The sequence below is a fragment of the Ranitomeya variabilis genome, chromosome 5 (genome assembly GCF_051348905.1).
Source record: "Ranitomeya variabilis isolate aRanVar5 chromosome 5, aRanVar5.hap1, whole genome shotgun sequence".
Taxonomy (NCBI): domain Eukaryota; kingdom Metazoa; phylum Chordata; class Amphibia; order Anura; family Dendrobatidae; genus Ranitomeya; species Ranitomeya variabilis.
The window spans coordinates 408,348,648-408,368,070 of record NC_135236.1 but is presented as its reverse complement, the minus strand read 5'-3'; the positions used below and the strand labels follow the sequence as shown (position 1 = coordinate 408,368,070).

Sequence of the window (19,423 nt, the reverse complement as noted above, 5' to 3'; positions counted from 1 at the left end):
GATGTCGTTTTCAGCGGTACCATGTTTATTTATATCCGTCTTTTTGATAACGTGTTATTCCACTTTTTGTTTGGCGGTATGATATGATTGTTTTTTTGTTCTTTTTTACGGTGTTCACTGAAGGGGTTAATTAGTGGGGCAGTTTTATAGGTCGGGTCGTTACGGACACGGCGATATTAAATATGTGTACTTTTATTTTTTTTATATTTAGATAAAAAAATGTATTTATTGGAACAATATATATTTTTTATTTATTTAGGAATTTATTTATTTTTTTTACACATGTAAATATATATATTTTTTAACTTTTTTATTTTGTTCCAGGGTGGGACATGGTTGTATAGTGTCAGATCGCTGATCTGGCACTTTGCAAAGCACTGTGTCAGATCAGCAATCTGACAGGCAGTGCTGCAGGCTTGCTAGCGCTTGCTCTCAGCAGGGGCTTGCAAGCCACCTCCCTGCAGGACCCAGAAGGAGCCCCGCGGCCATCTTGGATCCGGAGCCTGCAGGGAGTAGATGCTCGGAACAACGCGATCACATCGTGTTGTTCCGAGGGTCTCAGGGAAGCATGCAGGGAGCCCCCTCCCTGCGCGATGCTTTCCTATGCCGCCGGAATGCTGTGATCAATTTTGAACGCAGTGTTCTGGGGTTTAATGTGCCGGGAGTGGTCTGTGACTGCTCCTGGCACATAGTGCCGGATGTCAGCTGTAATAATCAGGGCGGCTGTTCGCCCATGACATACTATACCGTCCCTGGGAATTAAGTCCCAGGTCACCTCGACGGGATAGTGCGTCATATGTCAGAAAGGGGTTAAATCACAAGTTGTATCTGTGATAAAAGTGTATACCTGAAATGCAGCTCTCTTCTCTATACAAGATAGAAGAGTATTTAAAGAGGTTGTCCATTACTTTAACACTGATGGGCCAACCTTTCGATAGGTCATCAATGTCTGCTCAGTGGGGCTGCTGTTCCCACTGTCAGCAGAGGCCAGAATTGCTCAGTGCAGCTCCGTTGACAAAGTAGCGGCCGCGGCCAGGTACTGCACATCCACCCCCTATTGATTTGAAAAGGGGGCAGATGTACAATACCCGGTTGTAGCCTCTATAGCCGACCACAGCAACAACTGATCAACGAGTGCGCCCAGCGTTGCACCCCCACCGATCAGACATTAATGACCTATTCTAAGGGTAGGCCATCAATGTTAATGCACTGGACAACATCTTTAACAGAAACCAGATAATGTACTTTGTGAAGCTGGAACTTGGAAGAACTTTTTGTTAAATATGCTTATTGAGTTAACATAAAAAGGACACAATTTCCTGAATAAAAATAACCCAAAATATTATAGTATTAATGCAAGAAATAAAAGCATCAAATCGATAGTTATTAGCCATATTAATAAGGCTAAATTTAGACAGAACCCATGAGGTTCCATTTCTAACTTCCACTTGAAATTAATGCTATGCGCACACATGGATTTCTGCCTCTTGAAAGCATGAGAAAGAAATTCATTAAAATGCATCTAGCTTAATAGAAGAGAGAATCTTCAGCACTAATTAATATGCATCTCCAGATTTCCATGGATCCAAAGTTACAGTGTGTATTGTGCGTTATACATCTGGATTATTATGAACATTGCATCGGGGAACATTTTTGAATCAGCGGTTGGTTTTCATTTCTTTTACCATTAATCCTTGTACAGCACCTGACTTTAAAGGATAGTGCTGCATTTAGTTGTATTGCCATTGTAATTGATTTTATTTCTCCTAGAGGCCTATTCAGTCACCAGAAAGAATATCATTTGTACTTCAGATGGAAGCACCACATAGTGTTACTTAGCCTTTTATTTATGTGGTTTTACAGAGGAGAGATTCAGGGACATGAAATAAATACATTTTCACTAATCCTCTCTCTCTTTCCTGCATGAATAGGCAGAGCAGAACCTATGGAGTCTTTCTTCATCATATTTGTAGTGCTAAAGGAATGGCCCAACTGTAAACAGAAATGTTCATCTCTCTTTCTAAACCCCACAAAATCATATTTAAAAAGTCTGATTCCATCTTTTACGGAACTGAAAATTGTTTCATATGCATAGAAAATGATCCTTAACATAAAGCTGTTATTGTGTTATGATGTTTCATGCCTTATACTTTATCTCACAAAGACCTTTGAAGCACTGGGAATGAGTACTGACCTTCGCATGACTCTCCTCCCAGGGAGAACATCCCATTGTCATGGTAGCCGTCTCTGCATTCACAGTGGTACCAGCCTGGTAGGTTAATGCAGTTAGCACGGCTGTCACACTGAACAAATCCTTCGGCACATTCATCAATGTCTAATGAGTGAACACAAAAAAAGTAAATCAGCTTAGTCCGTGAGCAGAACGATACACAGAGTTACATTATCTTTGATTACTTTGTATCCCAGGTCAATGACTTACAGGTGTGAACAAATACTGGCTCATCTATTCCTCCATCTATGGACAAGAAAATCCCTTTATCTCTCATGGTTTTAGGGATGTGGAACAAAAATGTAATACTTGTGTAATTTTGTATTCATTCACTAAAACAAAATAACAAAACTCTCCTTAGGGCAGGGATACATCAATCATTTTTTCTCTAAGGGGTTGTCCACTACTATCATATTGCATAGGTCATCAAGATCAGACCGGTGGGAGTCTGACATCCGGCATCTTCAATGAATAACTGTTGTTGGCGGCTGGAAAAAAAGGTGTCCAGATGTGAACCTCACAGCTCTTCACTCTGTTTAGTGACTGCTTGGTGACCGGGAACTGCGTCAGCTAGTCTATCATTTGAATAGGAGATGATCTGGAGTACCCGAGAGCAGCCACTAAACTGTGTTCAGAGCTCTGATGTACTGTACAACACAATATTCTGTTTTTATCTGGCCACTGCCTGCAGTTGGAACAGCTGATCAGTCAGGGTGCTGGATGTTGGCTCAACATTGATTAATTTTACTCACTTTCATGGCACCATTAATTTCACAGCACTTTAGAGTCATCATAATCACTGTCCCTATTAGGGCTCACAATCAAAGTTCCCTATCAGTATGTCTTTAAAGGTACCTTCACGCGAAACGACTTTGTAACGATATCGCTAGCGATCCGTGACGTTGCAGCGTCCTCGCTAGCGATATCGTTTAGTTTGACACGCAGCAGCGATCAGGATCCTGCTGTGATGTCGCTGGTCGCTGAATAAAGTCCAGAACTTTATTTGGTCATCCGATCGCCGTGTATCGTTGTGTTTGACACCAAAAGCAACGATACCAGCGATGTTTTACACTGGTAACCAGGGTAAACATCGGGTTACCAAGCGCAGGGCCGCGCTTAGTAACCCGATGTTTACCCTGGTTACCAGCGTAAAAGTAAAAAAAACAAACACTACATACTCACCTGCGCGTCCCCTGCCGTCCGCTTCCTGACACTTACTGAGCGCCGGCCCTAAAGTGAAAGTGAAAGCACAGCGGTGACGTCACCGCTGTGCTGTTAGGGCCGGAGCTCAGTCAGTATCAGGAAGCAGATGCTGGGGGACGCACAGGTGAGTATGTACTGTTTGTTTTTTTTACTTTTACGCTGGTAACCAGGGTAAACATTGGGTTACTAAGCGCGGCCCTGCTCTTAGCAACCCGATGTTTACCCTGGTTACCCGGGGACCTCGGCATCGTTGGTCGCTGGAGAGCGGTCTGTGTGACAGCTCTCCAGCGACCAAACAGCGACGCTGCAGCGATCGGCATCGTTGTCGCTATCGCTGCAGCGTCGCTTCGTGTGAAGGTACCTTAACTCCTTGCAGATGTTGTTCTTGGTGAGATTTGAATGCTTATCTCCAGCATTCAAAAGCAGCAGGGCTAACTACTGAGCCACCAAAGGAAAGGTCATCAATATCATAGTAGCAGTAGACTACCCCTTTTCAGATGGCTATACACCAGTGTTTCCCAAACTCCAGTCTTCACGGTCCCCAACAGATCAGGTTTTCAGGATTTTCTCGGTATTGATCAGGTGAGAGAACCTGTGGACCCTTCTGATAATAATTTCACCACCTGAGGAAATCCTGAAAACATGATCTGTTGGGGCCGTGAGGATTGGAGTTTGGGAAACACAATTATATACCAACTATAAACTCATATTTTTCACAAACAAAATTTATTTGTTTTCCATAACACATAATACAAATATCATAAATCACTATGGTCATCAACTGATAGTATATTAAACTGAATGGCAGAATATTAGATGATTCAAACCGAAAGTCTATCTAAAGCAATATGGGTTATATGGCCACCAAAAAGCTAATCTATGGCTACCATGATTAGAAAAACACCCATGGTTTCAGGTTTTTCTTCCTATACACTGTAGATAAAATATTACTTATTTAACATTGCTTTGACATTGCTTCAAGAAAAAAGTGTCAGACTAAGTGTTCACCCTCAGAATATTCACATCCACTTTTACTGCATAGTAATCTTTATTGTTATCATTACACTCAGAACTAGTAATTAGTAGTGGGCGAACCCGAATGGTAAAGTTCGGGGACCGTACCCAACACCTTGTGTCTGTGCATGGACCCCAAACGCTGACTTCTCCAGGAAGTTCACGTTACTGTTCGGGTTCGGCAGCCCAACAATCGGGTGTTTCCTACACTGTCATCTATGTGACAGCGCAAGAAACTCCGGCTCTAATCGGCAGTAAGTTCATGTGAGCGTGTGAGCCAGGTGTTCTGACTGGCAGTAAAAAGGTTACCACTACTCACAGGCGTTAGCACTACTCTCATCATTGTACGCCTGCTCTCACTGACAGCAGTGAGAGCAGGTGTACGAAGATGAGAGTATTATCCATCCAGTGCCTGTGCGACAAGTAAATACAAAAAAAAATGCGGTCCCCTCTATTTTTGACAACCAGGGCAGGCAAAACCAACTGCTGTGGGCTGCAGCCCTCACTGTTAGCGTTATCTTGGCTGGTTATCAAAAAGAGAGGCATCCTCAGGCTGTTATTCTTTAAAAAAAAATTAAATAAATAATTTAAAAAACAGCGTAGGGTCCCCCCATTTTTGACAACCAGCCAAGCTAAAGCAGACAGCTGGGGGCTGATAATCTCAGACTGGGAAGGGGCCATGGATATTGGCCCCCTTCAGCCAAAAAATAGAAGCCCGCAGCCACCCTAGAAAAGCTTTTCCTGACTCTTCCCATTTCGCCTGGTGTGGTGGAAAGAGGGGTAATAGTTGATGGGGTTGATGTCAGCTTTGTAATGTCAGCTAAACAGTAAAAGAAGTCTCGCACTCAACTTAAATACAGGTATTTTTGCAGGTTTATTGGTACTGAAGTAGCACTGGAGAAACGTTTCAGCCTTAACTAGGCTTTCATCAGTCACTACAACATTCAAAGTGAAAAAAATATATAATACAGTGTATAGAAAACAACCAGGTACATAAAATGAAACAAAGTATATACAATTTACAAACAGAGCCATATTTGTAACATAATCCAAAGATTCATGACAGAGTATAACCATATACAATATTCTCGCTTAGTGCGGCGATCAAGAGATCAATTGGGAGAAACATATCTAAGGAGAAACACGTACCGTGCTGTATCTTTAGAAGTGTGTGGACAATTCTAACAGTTGAGACGCAGATCATACGTGTACCCTGAAGTGGCGTGGTAGAAGAGGACAATAGTTCACAATTGTGTATCAGGTGAGGACACAGCTAGTAGTGCACTAAGAAAGATAGTGGTACTTACAATAGTGACCGCCTTGTGGAAGCGTATGGTAGTTTATCAATCGAGACCTGAGAAAGCTGTGGGGTAACAGTGATGAAGATGGTATAAGAAAGGAGTGTGAGTCTGTATCAGCAGTATATTACAATGTCAAATATATGAAAAATATATGAAAACGTTTCGTACAGGATGCATTCACATCCCTGAGGGGAGATATTGAAAGAGGCAATCTTTTCTATCCTCCGAATTTAACGGTGGAAGAGAGACACTCTCTTAAAAATCTTCAGGGGGACCAGTCCATCATTATGAAACCGGCAGACAAGGGAGAGGCATTGGTTGTTATGGACAGGGCTAAATACCTAGCTGAAATAATGAGACAACTGAGTGACAAGTCCGTCTACCAGGTATTGGATAGGGATCCCTCATACGAGATTCGCCACACCATCGAAACTATCCTCCACAAATATACGGATCTGGGAGTACTAGACCAGAAGACTTGTAGCTTTCTCCTGAACCCTAATCCTATTATACCTGTCTTCTACACACTGCCTAAGGTTCATAAAAATCTCGAGAATCCACCAGGGAGACCCATAGTGGCCTCCACAGACTCGATATTGTCCCCTTTGGCTAGATATGTTGAGCGGGTACTCACCCCTCTTATACAAGAGTCAAAATCTTTTTTACTGGACACGGGTTCCTTTCTACGACTGATTGGAGAAATTAATATTGTTCCAGTCGATGCCCTCTTGGTGACCTTTGATGTGACGGATTTATACACCTCGATTCCCCACGAGGAGGGCATCCTTTCTGTCCACCATTTACTCGAAAGCACCAATAGGGACATAGACCAGACATCACTATGTATTGACCTCTTAAGAACTATACTTACCTCCAACTTCTTCCTTTTTGAAGACACGTTCTACCTACAAAAACGGGGGACCGCGATGGGATCACACGTAGCACCCCGTACGCAAATGCGTATATGGTCCATTTTGAGGAGAGTAGTATATACCTAAACCCTCTTTTTAAGGATAATGTCATCATATGGAAGAAATATATAGATGATGTTTTCTGTATATGGCAGGGCTCTGAAGAGACCCTCCATACCTTTCTATCATTCTTGAACGTCTCCTGGCCAGGCATCACATTCACCATGAATTATCACATGTGGAACATGAACTTCTTGGACACTCTGGTGGTAAAAGACACAAGTGGTCTCCTTAGTACCGATTTATATTCTAAGAGTACAGACCGTAACAGTCTGTTACACTTCCAAAGTCTTCATCCCCCATCAACCAAGAAATCCATACCCAAAGCACAATATCAAAGGGTACAGCGCATAGTTTCCAACAGTGATACTAGAGAACTACGTATACAGGAAATGACGAAAAAATTCAGGGCCAGGGGCTATCCCTCATCCCTTCTAGAAACATCCAGAACCACTACCAATAGACCAAGGATGGACACCACTTCACGTATCCCCTTTGTACACTCGTTCCATCCCTATATGTACAAACTACATAGGGCAATACGTAGTAACTGGTCAATCCTCTCCAATGCCTTTCCCAAAGTCAAGGAATTTCAACAACCGTTCCTTCCCTGCTTCAAAAGAGCCCCAAGTCTGAGGGACAACCTAGTCAAAGCGGATATTGGCACTAAGACCGTTACGAGACAGAGCTTCCTGGGCACACCAAGGGAAGGCACTTTCCCCTGCTTGAACTGTGTCCAGTGTAACAATGTATTGAAAGGGAATGTAGTCAGACATCCATACTCCGGCAAGGAGTTTAAAATTCGAGGTTATTTTACATGCAGCTCAGCCTACGTAGTGTACGTAATCAAGTGCCCTTGTGGCTTATTGTACGTAGGAGAGACGACACAACCCATTAGAGATCGAGTATCCAAGCATAAATCTACCATACGCTGTAACAATCTCTTACTACCATTACCCCATCACTTCCACGCATCAGGACATAGTGTTTCACAGTTAAGATTTCAGGTCTTGGAACATGTCCCTATACAACGTAGGGGGGGGGTAACAGAGTACTTATGCTTAAAAAACGCGAGGCATATTGGATTCACTCTTTGGATACATTGTCCCCAAAAGGACTCAACAGGGAATATGAGTTATCTGCATTTATCTAAAGGCATTGTTGATCTGGTTGGTACCACCGCAGTATGTTCTAAATCTGTTATTGCATATGTGTTATGACGTTTTGGACTGACATCTACTTTTATCTTCTAGCATCATCTAAATTAATGATGTCTGACACGGCACGAATTTCCACCGGATCAATCACTACTCACAGTGCCACTATGCACTATGGACCACCTTGAGATCCATCCTCTCTGTTGGCACTCGTGTTGTGTATATTCAATTATATCCACTTTTATGTACCACCATGCATCACTCACGGCCCTAAGTTGCGCTCTATATACCCATATATCTATACAGACTCCCGTAGACAGTAAGCTCCTTTGTGGGATTCATTCCTAGTTACTTTGTGATTACCTTCTATCCATTCTTCCAGCACTGACTGTAGCAACTATGTCACGCCCCCACTGTTTACTCCTACCTCCCTATCGGTCCGCCCATACATTACTACTATATTCAATTACCAGGTTTTTTTTACAAATACCACATTTCACATGCCCACACATCGGCCATAACATCATGTAACTTTATAACAACGTGATATCTAACTTTTCAGCCAAATTCATTACCGCCGACACTGTTGAACGCATACTCTCCAGGTGACACGCATGGTCATGCATTTCCGGTTTGGCCGCGGTAGTACGACGTCACTTCCGGTCAGAGCGCTTTGCTATGACACACACCCAGGGATTTAAATAGCACGACTCCCATATTATTCCCAGACTAGCGGTGGACACCACGTCTGCGAGGATCACACTCCACAGCGGCTTCCCTCCAGGTATGTTATGTCTCCTGACATTTAAAGACACGGAACCGGTAATCCACTTTATGCAATAGTTAGTCCCTTTATTCCATTTTTTAGCGGATTCCATAACAGGTCGCCCTTTGAAACTATTACCCTAAACCTGGGCAAGTCCATCTGAGGTAATCACATTAGAAGGGGGGTTTTCATATATTTTTCATATATTTGACATTGTAATATACTGCTGATACAGACTCACACTCCTTCCTTATACCATCTTCATCACTGTTACCCCACAGCTTTCTCAGGTCCGATTGATAAACTACCATACGCTTCCACAAGGCGGTCACTATTGTAAGTACCACTATCTTTCTTAGTGCACTACTAGCTGTGTCCTCACCTGATACACAGTTGTGAACTATTGTCCTCTTCTACCACGCCACTTCAGGCTACACGTATGATCTGCGTCTCAACTGTTAGAATTGTCCACACACTTCTAAAGACACAGCACGGTACGTGTTTCTCCTTAGATATGTTTCTCCCAATTGATCTCTTGATCGCCGCACTAAGCGAGAATATTGTATATGGTTATACTCTGTCATGAATCTTTGGATTATGTTACAAATATGGCTCTGTTTGTAAATTGTATATACTTTGTTTCATTTTATGTACCTAGTTGTTTTCTATACACTGTATTATATATTTTTTTCACTTTGAATGTTGTAGTGACTGATGAAAGCCTAGTTAAGGCTGAAACGTTTCTCCAGTGCTACTTCAGTACCAATAAACCTGCAAAAATACCTGTATTTAAGTTGAGTGCGAGACTTCTTTTACTGTCTATTGAAGGATTTGGGTACCTAGTCTCTGCACCAAAAAATAGCAGTGCACACGGTGTTTTCTTTGTAATGTCAGCTGACATCAAACCCACAGGTTAGTTATGGAGAGGCATCTATAAGACACCCTCATTACTAACCGCATAGTCAGATTGTAAGAATTACACAGCCAAAATAAAGTCCCTCTTCTTCCCATTTATTTCTGTAAAATAAAAATAATAAACCACTTTATTGCTCACTTACTTGTCCGAAGAGAAAATAATTCATATCTGTCCAAAAAGAAGTCCAGCTCTGCTACATATGGGTGGTTTGTTGAGCTCTGGCATGATGCGATCACTCAACAAGCCAGCCAGAACACACTAAAACAAGAGTGTGATTACACTCCTGCTTTGTGCAACACTGACTTAAGAAAGGTCACCGGAGTTCATAGCTGAAGAACCCCAGTCACTTCACTGACGTGACCGCTACCATCGTGAGAAAGTTCTCACTTAAAATAACAAATAAAAAAATTATTAAACAAAAATTAACAAAAATAAAATATAAAACTATGATGCAGTGGTTCAAGTGGAGGTGAACGTGGTGCTATACGTGGAAGATGGGGCCAACACTATTTTACATTTTTTAGGGTTTTGCTCATATTTTGGCATGCAACGAAATGAAACAAATTCAAACTACAGTGTAGCCATGGCTGGGTGTGGCTGGTATAATTGTCTAGTTAGCCAAAGGTACGGTCATGTCCTTTATGATGCACCTTTTGTTTCGTTTTTAGGAATGTTATCTTGCACACATTGTCTGCGGACAGGCAGATGCGCCTGTCTGTGATGACACCACCTGCGGTGTTAAAGAAACGCTCCAACATCACAACTGCTGCAAGGCTGGCCAGCATTCTCCAAGGCATTCAGGGTAAGATCTCCAATTTTGACACCCAATAGTTAAATGGGGCAGACCCATCAGTTTGTACATGGATATACAGCTCTGGCAAAAATTAAGAGACCACCACATCAAAACTCTGTCATGGGCAGCCCAATCTCCAGACTGAATAACTGCATTGAAAACCTCTGAGAGGATGATGGATAGTCACAAGTCATCAAACAAAGAAGCACTGCTTAAATTTTTTGCGCCAAAAGCAGTGTGAAAGACTGGTGGAAAGCATGCCAAGACGCATGAAAGCTGTGATTAGAAATCATGGTTATTCTACAAAATATTGATTTCTGAACTCTTTCTGAGTTAAAACATTAGTATTGTTGTTTCTAAATGATTATGAACTTGTTTTCTTTGCATGATTTGAGGTCTGAAAGGCCTGGTTTTTTATTTTGACCATTGTTCCTTTTTGGAAAAAAATAAAAAATTTATTGCTTGGAAATTAGGAGACACCAGAAGTTTATAGAATAAATGAACAATTTACATTTTACTCAAAAATATACCTATAAAGAGAAAAATCAGACAAACTGAACATTTTGCAGTGGTCTCTTAATTTTTGCCAGAGCTGTATGTGTGGAAACGTACTCTTCCATAATGTTCTGTAAATGCTGTGTCCTGCTAATGTGGGCAGTATCACTTAATCGTGCTGTATGTTGTTGAGTGCTTATGAAATTTTGCCACATTGCAACTATGCTAACCCTGCCTTTGTTGGTGGAGGAGGTGTCAAAGCTGCGTGGGCGACTTCTTCCTCCCCATCTGCCTTGTTCTTCCACTGTGCATCCACTGTCAGGTGGGAAAGCCATCAGTAGTTTCTGTATAAGCGTCTTCTTGTATTGCTGCATTGTTAGATCCCGCTCCATTGACGGGCATCCAGCAGGCTGGTCAGCAATAATTTGCACTGCTGCAAATATGAGCAACTGGACTGTAATTGAACAGGCACTGCAGCTTTTATTGACTCATGTGTTTTATGTTGCCAAGAATCAACAATAGGCTGTCCTCGGTGGGAGGTGTATAGCCTGTATCCTCACTATCCCCCCATCCATGCTCCAGTGGTGTACAAGAACTGCTCTGCAAGCCACTCTGCTGGAAACACAGCTGTTGCTCCACCTCCTCGTCTTCCTCCTTCTCCATTACTGTCCCCTGGTTCTACACTTGTGATGATGACCCACCTGACAACACTTGTTCCCTGTTCCTCCTGCTCCTCTTCCTGCTCTCCCTCTTCCTTATGCATCATTGCCTGTAGTGTTTTTTATAGCAGACAAACAATTGGTATCATAACTCTGATGATGGTATCATGAGCGCTGGCCATGTTGCTGGAATATTCAAAGAAGAGCAACATGGCACACACGTCGCACATGGAGGCCCAGTCATTGGTTATGTAGTGTGGTTGTTCTGAAGAGCAACTCACCTGCTGCAGCTGAAAGTGTACAATTGCCTGCTGCTGCTCACACAGTCTCTCCAGCATATGCAGGATGGAGTTCCACCTCGGTGTTACATTGCATAAGAGGTAGTGAGAAGGAAGAGAGAAGTGATGCTGCAACATAGACAGGAAAGCAGCAGGGTGACAAAGCCGAAAGTGTTCATACACTGCCTGCACTTTCACCAACAGATCAGACATATCTAGGTAATTTTTGAGGAAACTTTGCAAAACCAAATTAAGAACAAGTGCCAGACAAGGGATGTTCCTCAACCCGGCTAGACCCAGAGCGGCTACCAGATTTACCCTTTATCGCTCACCAACTGGCTGAGCTTGAGGACTGATCAATCTGTTCTCTGATCCCAGTCCACAGCTCCTGTGCAGTGTGGGGTCTGTCTGTCCCCCAAACAGATCAATTTCAGAACTGCCTGCTAACATTTCACCTTGCCTGAATTCACGTTGGTGGTGCAGGTGTTACTGTGAGCGGATGATGAGGTGGTGAAGGAAGCAGCAACCTTGTCAAAGGAATGTCCATCAATTCTCAGTGGTGGTAGGGCATCTGCTAGATCGCCTTCTGCCTCTGGCCCAGCCACCACTTCAATGGAATTATTCAGTCTGCTATTTAGGAGATGTGATGTGCCAGGCCATGCTTACTGGTCCACATATCAGTCGTTATGTGGACCCTGCCACTGATAGCATTGCACAGCTGGCAAACAAGCTACGAGCTGAAAACTGTGCTTTTCCATCCTGCTTCCCCTTGGTCTGTGATGCTGGGGCAGTGAGATGACTTCCTCTTCCTCCGAGCTGACCACGTCACTAAGATGGCCTTCGCTCCATGTGGGGTATAGGAACTCATCATACCCCGCATCATCTGCAAACCATTCCACACCCCTGCCCTCCTTGCCAGTCGGCACACTGCAAGAAGACACATAAGTTGGTACCTGTGAAGGAATTATATAATTGTAACGGAAACTATAATGTCAGTATAATAACCAGTATGGCTGTAGCCGCATGATTTTCTCTAAGATAAAGGACATAACATCTGCCTACTCTTATTGCAGGAACTCCCAACCCAAAAGGGGTAACTAGGCAGAATATTTCCTATTTACTGTATAGAGAGAAGGAGGGAGGACACAGAATATTTGAAATGCCACAACTTAGCCCATGGTCCATTCACAAACCACAACTTTTAAATGGGCCAATCCATGTCATCCTGCAAATATGAGCCTATGGTTAGGACTATAAAAAGCTGGGTGGCACAAAAGAAGTTGCTCATATGCAATTGCTGTGTATTCTGTTGTGAACCATAATTCACTTCTCCTTCCCACAAGGAAACGGAATTGTAGATGGAAATGTTTAGATATTTAGATATTTCTGTTATTTCTCCCTTTTTATTTTACAACTTTTGCATACTTGTGTAATTTTCTTTTTATCTTTTTATATCTTTTATTGTAAGCACCATATATTTTATATTAAACCTCTAAATTTTTAATAAGTTTGATCCCTGTATACTCTAAAGAAGCCAAAGCCTTTAAGATAGTGTGTGTGACCTGCTGATTCTCTGATAGTAACATATGTTATTTTGGGGACTGATTCCCACTGTGTGTTTCATGAGTGGTGGCAGCTCATTAAGAAATCAGGCTGTGTTGGCATGTGATTTATGCTGACTTTACAACCTATAACACAGGTTAAATGTTGGATTGAGTGAGAGGAGATAAACTAACTGTTGCAGTAACAAAATTACCGCCATTCAGAGCCTGTGCCTCTTGCACTGTCACACAGGTGACAGCGTGAGAAACACCCGATGTTCAGGCCCCCCATCTATTTGAATGAGGTCCAGGTTCAGCTGAACATCCATGGGTTTGCTTTTCGGAGCGCAAAAAGGCTCCTTCCTCAGGAGCTCCTTCCCTGAGGAAGGAGCCTTTTTGCGCTCCGAAACGCACGTCGGGGTTGGCTCTGGGCCCCTCACCGTTCTTACATACCAGGTATTGTGCGTTTATTGTAAGGTATCACCGCGATAAATGGCTGATTTCTAATGATTCCATTTGCATTGTACTATATCTCTTGCCTATCAGCCTGATATAATACTATTTGGTGTGTCCTTAATGATCCCATCTACACAGTATTGTACCATTTCTAGTAGTCTATATAGTATTATGCAGTGTGTTTTTGCGGTGGGTGGTACCCTGTAGCCCTATGTGTATTATTGGTACTGCCACATAGTGTTTCATTGTCCCCATTTTTCTCCAATGTACCTATTCCTTATGTATAGTTTTTAATTCATATTTAATAAAGTGATAATTTTTACGGGAGTTATTGACTGTGTTTTTTGTGGAGTTTAGGATTTCTGTTTTGCAGTTGTCCCTATTCTGTCCCAACATGCACACATGGGATATTGATTTGTGTATTTATTTTGACGTATTGTAATTTTGCTCTCCATGTGTGTAATATGTATGCCACAACTCTATTATCTTGGCAACATTGCGTGATGATTTACCCTCTTTTAAGAGTTTGATAATCCTCTCCTTTGTTTCATTTGACATCTTTCGTGTTGGAGCCATGATTCATGTCAGTCCACTTGCTGCAACAGCTCTCCAAGGTGTGATCACTCCTTTTTAGATGCAGACTAACTAGCAGATCTAATTTGATGCAGGTGTTAGTTTTGGTTATGAAAATTTACAGGGTGATTCCATAATTTTTTCCTCAGAATTGAGTGATTCCATAATTTTTCCCCTATGCTTGGTTAAAAAAAGTAACCATTACTGACTACCACAGTTTTTGTTCTTGATTTCTTTTAGTGTTTCTTAAAGCCAGAAAGTTGCCATTAGAAATTACTTTAGTTTTGTGCCATGTCTGTGATCTGCTTTTTTTCTACAAAATTAAACAACTGAATCAACATCCTCCAAGGCCGGTGATTCCAATTTTTGCCAGGGGTTATAGTAATCAGTAATGAGGGTGTTCTTGTGAACCCCTTTTTTTAATTGCTTTTAAATGTGTCTTGTGAGTTTGACCTTAATAAAAGCTTGTATATTTTTTGTCAATCCTTGTCTATGGTGATCCCCGTTTTATGGCCTATTCTTTTTTCTCTTGGTTCAGCATAGTATGTTTTTCATAGGCCAGGGTTAGGATCCCATTACTTATTTGACTGTGGTGCCCCCTTAATATATATTCTCAGTAATCAGTAATGATTCATAGATTACTTTTGTCAGAGCTATGGCCCAATGTAAAATCCTCAATAATTTTCTTGGCTATGTGGAACCCAGGAGATATCTATCTATAACTAGCAATTAATCAGCATCATTTAAATCCTTTTTAAGTGAAATGGGAATATTTATATTGTTTGTCAGTGTATTATATTATACAAAATAAATAGTTTTAAGCATCACACCAAATGCTATTCTCAAGTGGATATATATATTTAACATTTATTCCAGAAGAATATTGCCTTCAATATAACAATAATATATCCTTGCTAAAACCAAGGAGGGCTACTGCCTTGTATCATCATAGCAAATGTCATTTTCATACTGCTCAGGTGAAAGATAAAGTCAGATTCACTTTGCAGACCTATCACCCGAGCTCTGATCAAAATACCTCAGATATAACAGCAAGAGACATTTCTATACCAAGTAACCTGCTTATTTCTACAGGCACAAAGGAAGGGCTGAATCAAGTAAGAAAGCAACTAAATAGTAGATATTTTGATAAAAAGCATGCATGTACAGTATGTATTTTAATGTCTTTAATATGCTGTCAGGAGTCCAAAAAACTTCAGTTTTAATATCTTCATTTCCATGAAACCATCTACCGTATATACTCGAGTATAAGCCGACCCGAATATAAGCCGACCCCCCTAATTTTGCCACAAAAAACTGGGAAAACTTATTGACTCGAGTATAAGCCTAGGGTGGAAAATGCAGCAGCTACCGGTGAATTTGAAAAATAAAAATAGATGCTCCATACCATTCATTATGGCCCCATAGCTGTGCCATATAGTGCTCTGCACCGTTCATTATTGCCCCATAGCTGTGCCATATAGTGCTCTGCACCGTTCATTATGGCCCCATAGCTGTGCCATATAGTGCTCTGCACCGTTCATTATTGCCCCATAGCTGTACCATATAGTGCTCTGCACCGTTCATTATGGCCCCATAGCTGTGCCATATAGTGCTCTGCACCGTTCATTATTGCCCCATAGCTGTGCCATATAGTGCTCTGCACCGTTCATTATGGCCCCATAGCTGTGCCATATAGTGCTCTGCACCGTTCATTATTGCCCCATAGCTGTACCATAGAAAGCTGTGCCATATAGTGCTCTGCACGTTCATTATTGCCCCATAGCTGTACCATAGAAAGCTGTGCCATATAGTGCTCTGCACGTTCATTATTGCCCCATAGCTGTACCATAGAAAGCTGTGCCATATAGTGCTCTGCACGTTCATTATTGCCCCATAGCTGTACCATAGAAAGCTGTGCCATATAGTGCTCTGCACGTTCATTATTGCCCCATAGCTGTACCATAGAAAGCTGTGCCATATAGTGCTCTGCACGTTCATTATTGCCCCATAGCTGTACCATAGAAAGCTGTGCCATATAGTGCTCTGCATGTTCATTATTGCCCCATAGCTGTACCATAGAAAGCTGTGCCATATAGTGCTCTGCACCGTTCATTATTGCTCCATAGCTGTGCCATATAGTGCTCTGCACCGTTCATTATTGCCCCATAGCTGTACCATATAGTGCTCTGCACCGTTCATTATTGCTCCATAGCTGTGTCATATAGTGCTCTGCACCGTTCATTATTGCCCCATAGCTGTGCCATATAGTGCTCTGCACCGTTCATTATTGCCCCATAGCTGTGCCATATAGTGCTCTGCACCGTTCATTATTGCTCCATAGCTGTGCCATATAGTGCTCTGCACCGTTCATTATGGCCCCATAGCTGTGCCATATAGTGCTCTGCACCGTTCATTATTGCCCCATAGCTGTACCATAGAAAGCTGTGCCATATAGTGCTCTGCACCGTTCATTATTGCCCCATAGCTGTGCCATATAGTGCTCTGCACCATTCATTATTGCCCCATAGCTGTACCATAGAAAGCTGTGCCATATAGTGCTCTGCACCGTTCATTATTGCCCCATAGGATGTGCCATAGAAAGCTGTGCCATATAGTGCTCTGCACCGTTCATTATTGCTCCATAGCTGTGCCATATAGTGCTCTGCACCGTTCATTATTGCCCCATAGCTGTGCCATATAGTGCTCTGCACCGTTCATTATTGCTCCATAGCTGTGTCATATAGTGCTCTGCACCGTTCATTATTGCCCCATAGCCGTGCCATATAGTGCTCTGCACCGTTCATTATTGCTCCATAGCTGTGCCATATAGTGCTCTGCACCGTTCATTATTGCCCCATAGCTGTGCCATATAGTGCTCTGCACCGTTCATTATTGCTCCATAGCTGTGCCATATAGTGCTCTGCACCGTTCATTATTGCCCCATAGCTGTGCCATATAGTGCTCTGCACCGTTCATTATTGCTCCATAGCTGTGCCATATAGTGCTCTGCACCGTTCATTATTGCTCCATAGCTGTGCCATATAGTGCTCTGCACCGTTCATTATTGCTCCATAGCTGTGCCATATAGTGCTCTGCACCGTTCATAATTGCCCCCATAGCTGTGCCATATAGTGCTCTGCACCGTCCATTATTGCCCCATAGCTGTGCCATATAGTGCTCTGCACCGTTCATTATTGCCCCATAGCTGTGCCATATAGTGCTCTGCACCGTTCATAATTGCCTCATAGCTGTGCCATATAGTGCTCTGCACCGTCCATTATTGCCCCCATAGCTGTGCCATATAGTGCTCTGCACCATTCATTATTGCTCCATAGCTGTGCCATATAGTGCTCTGCACCGTTCATTATTGCCCCATAGCTGTGCCATATAGTGCTCTGCACCGTTCATTATTGCCCCATAGCTGTACCATAGAAAGCTGTGCCATATAGTGCTCTGCACCGTTCATTTTTGCTCCATAGCTGTGCCATATAGTGCTCTGCACCGTTCATTATTGCCCCATAGCTGTGCCATATAGTGCTCTGCACCGTTCATTATTGCCCCATAGCTGTGCCATATAGTGCTCTGCACCGTTCATTATTGCCCCATAGCTGTGCCATATAGTGCTCTGCACCGTTCATTATTGCCCCATAGATGTGCCATAGAAAGCTGTGCCATTGCTGCTGCTGCTGCAATAAAAAAAAAAACGACATACTCACCTCTCTTGCTTGCAGCTCCTCAGCGTCCCGTCTCGGCGTCTCTCTGCACTGGCTGATCAGGCAGAGGGCGGCGCGCACACTATATGCGTCATCGCGCCCTCTGACCTGCACAGTCAGTGCGGAGAGACGCCGGGAAGACGGAGCGGCTCCCGGCGTGTGGAACGCGGACAGGTGAATATGTAATACTTACCTGCTCCCGGCGTCCCGCTCCTTCCCCCGGACAGCTGGTCTTCGGTGCCGCAGCCTCTTCCTCTATCAGCGGTCACCGTTACCGTCATTAGAGGAATGAATATGCGGCTCCACCCCTATGGGAGTGGAGTCCATATTCATTTCTCTAATGAGCGGTCCCACGTGACTGCTGAACAGGGGAAGAGCTGTGGCACCCGGAGACTGTGGGACTGCAGGGACAGCGCCAGGAGCGCCGGGACTAGGTGAGTATGCCTCAGCGCCCTCTCCCCCTCACCCGCCGACCCTGCCGCCGATCATGACTCGGCTTATACTCGAGTATATATGGTAATTACAGTAAGCAGAAAAATATTCTAAAACTAAGTCTTTAATACATCATTATGAAAATTTACGTAGTAGCTTTGATTTTCAGATTGTGGAATTAAACCTTATAAAAAACTGTAGACCAGATGTGTAAACATATTAAAAATGAAGGTATTAAAATATTCTACAGTGCAATGATGCTAATATGGCTAGATTGTTATGTGCATAGTTAAAAAGCAAACGTATCAGCATTTTCTGGTGTGGTCTGTGCGGACAGCCTTTTAAATTTATTTCCATGCGCTTAAAGAGAGGAAGAGTGCATAATCAATACAAATTAAAACTTTATTTACTCAGCATTCAGAAAGTTGCTGGTTTAGTTATCTAGGGACGTAACAAGAAGTTTATGGGTTCAAAGTAAAATCTTTCATAGAAGCAACTACATTAGGTATAAGAAAGGGTATTGTAGCTTAGAATTCTTGCCAACATTTAGGGTATGTGCACACGTTCAGGATTTCTTGCAGAAATTTCCTGACAAAAACCGGACATTTCTGCCAGAAATCTGCATGCGTTTTTTCGTGTTTTTTATGTGTTTTTTGCGCATTTTTTTCGCGTTTTTTCCCAATGCATATAAAATAGCAGGAAAAACATGACAAATCCGCAAATCTAATGAACATGCTGCTTTTTTTACCGCGATGCGTTTTTTTTGCGGAAAAAAACACATCATGTGCACAAAAATTGCAAAATGCATTCTAAATGATAGGATGCATATGTATACGATTTTATGTGCTTTTATCGTGTTTTTTTCGCGAAAAAAACACGAAAAATCCTTAACGTGTGCACATAGCCTTAAGGATAAATTAGTCAT

General features: G+C 42.5%; 1 protein-coding gene across 1 annotated transcript in view; it reads right to left on the bottom strand.

Annotated features, from left to right (window-relative positions):
* NELL2 (neural EGFL like 2) overlaps positions 1 to 19,423 on the bottom strand; it is a 473,414-nt gene that overhangs the window by 35,707 nt on the left and 418,284 nt on the right. Inside the window, exon 16 of the mRNA XM_077265133.1 lies at positions 2,195 to 2,335. Within this exon, the coding sequence (XP_077121248.1) occupies positions 2,195 to 2,335 (141 nt within the window). The remainder of the gene's footprint in view (positions 1 to 2,194; positions 2,336 to 19,423) is intronic.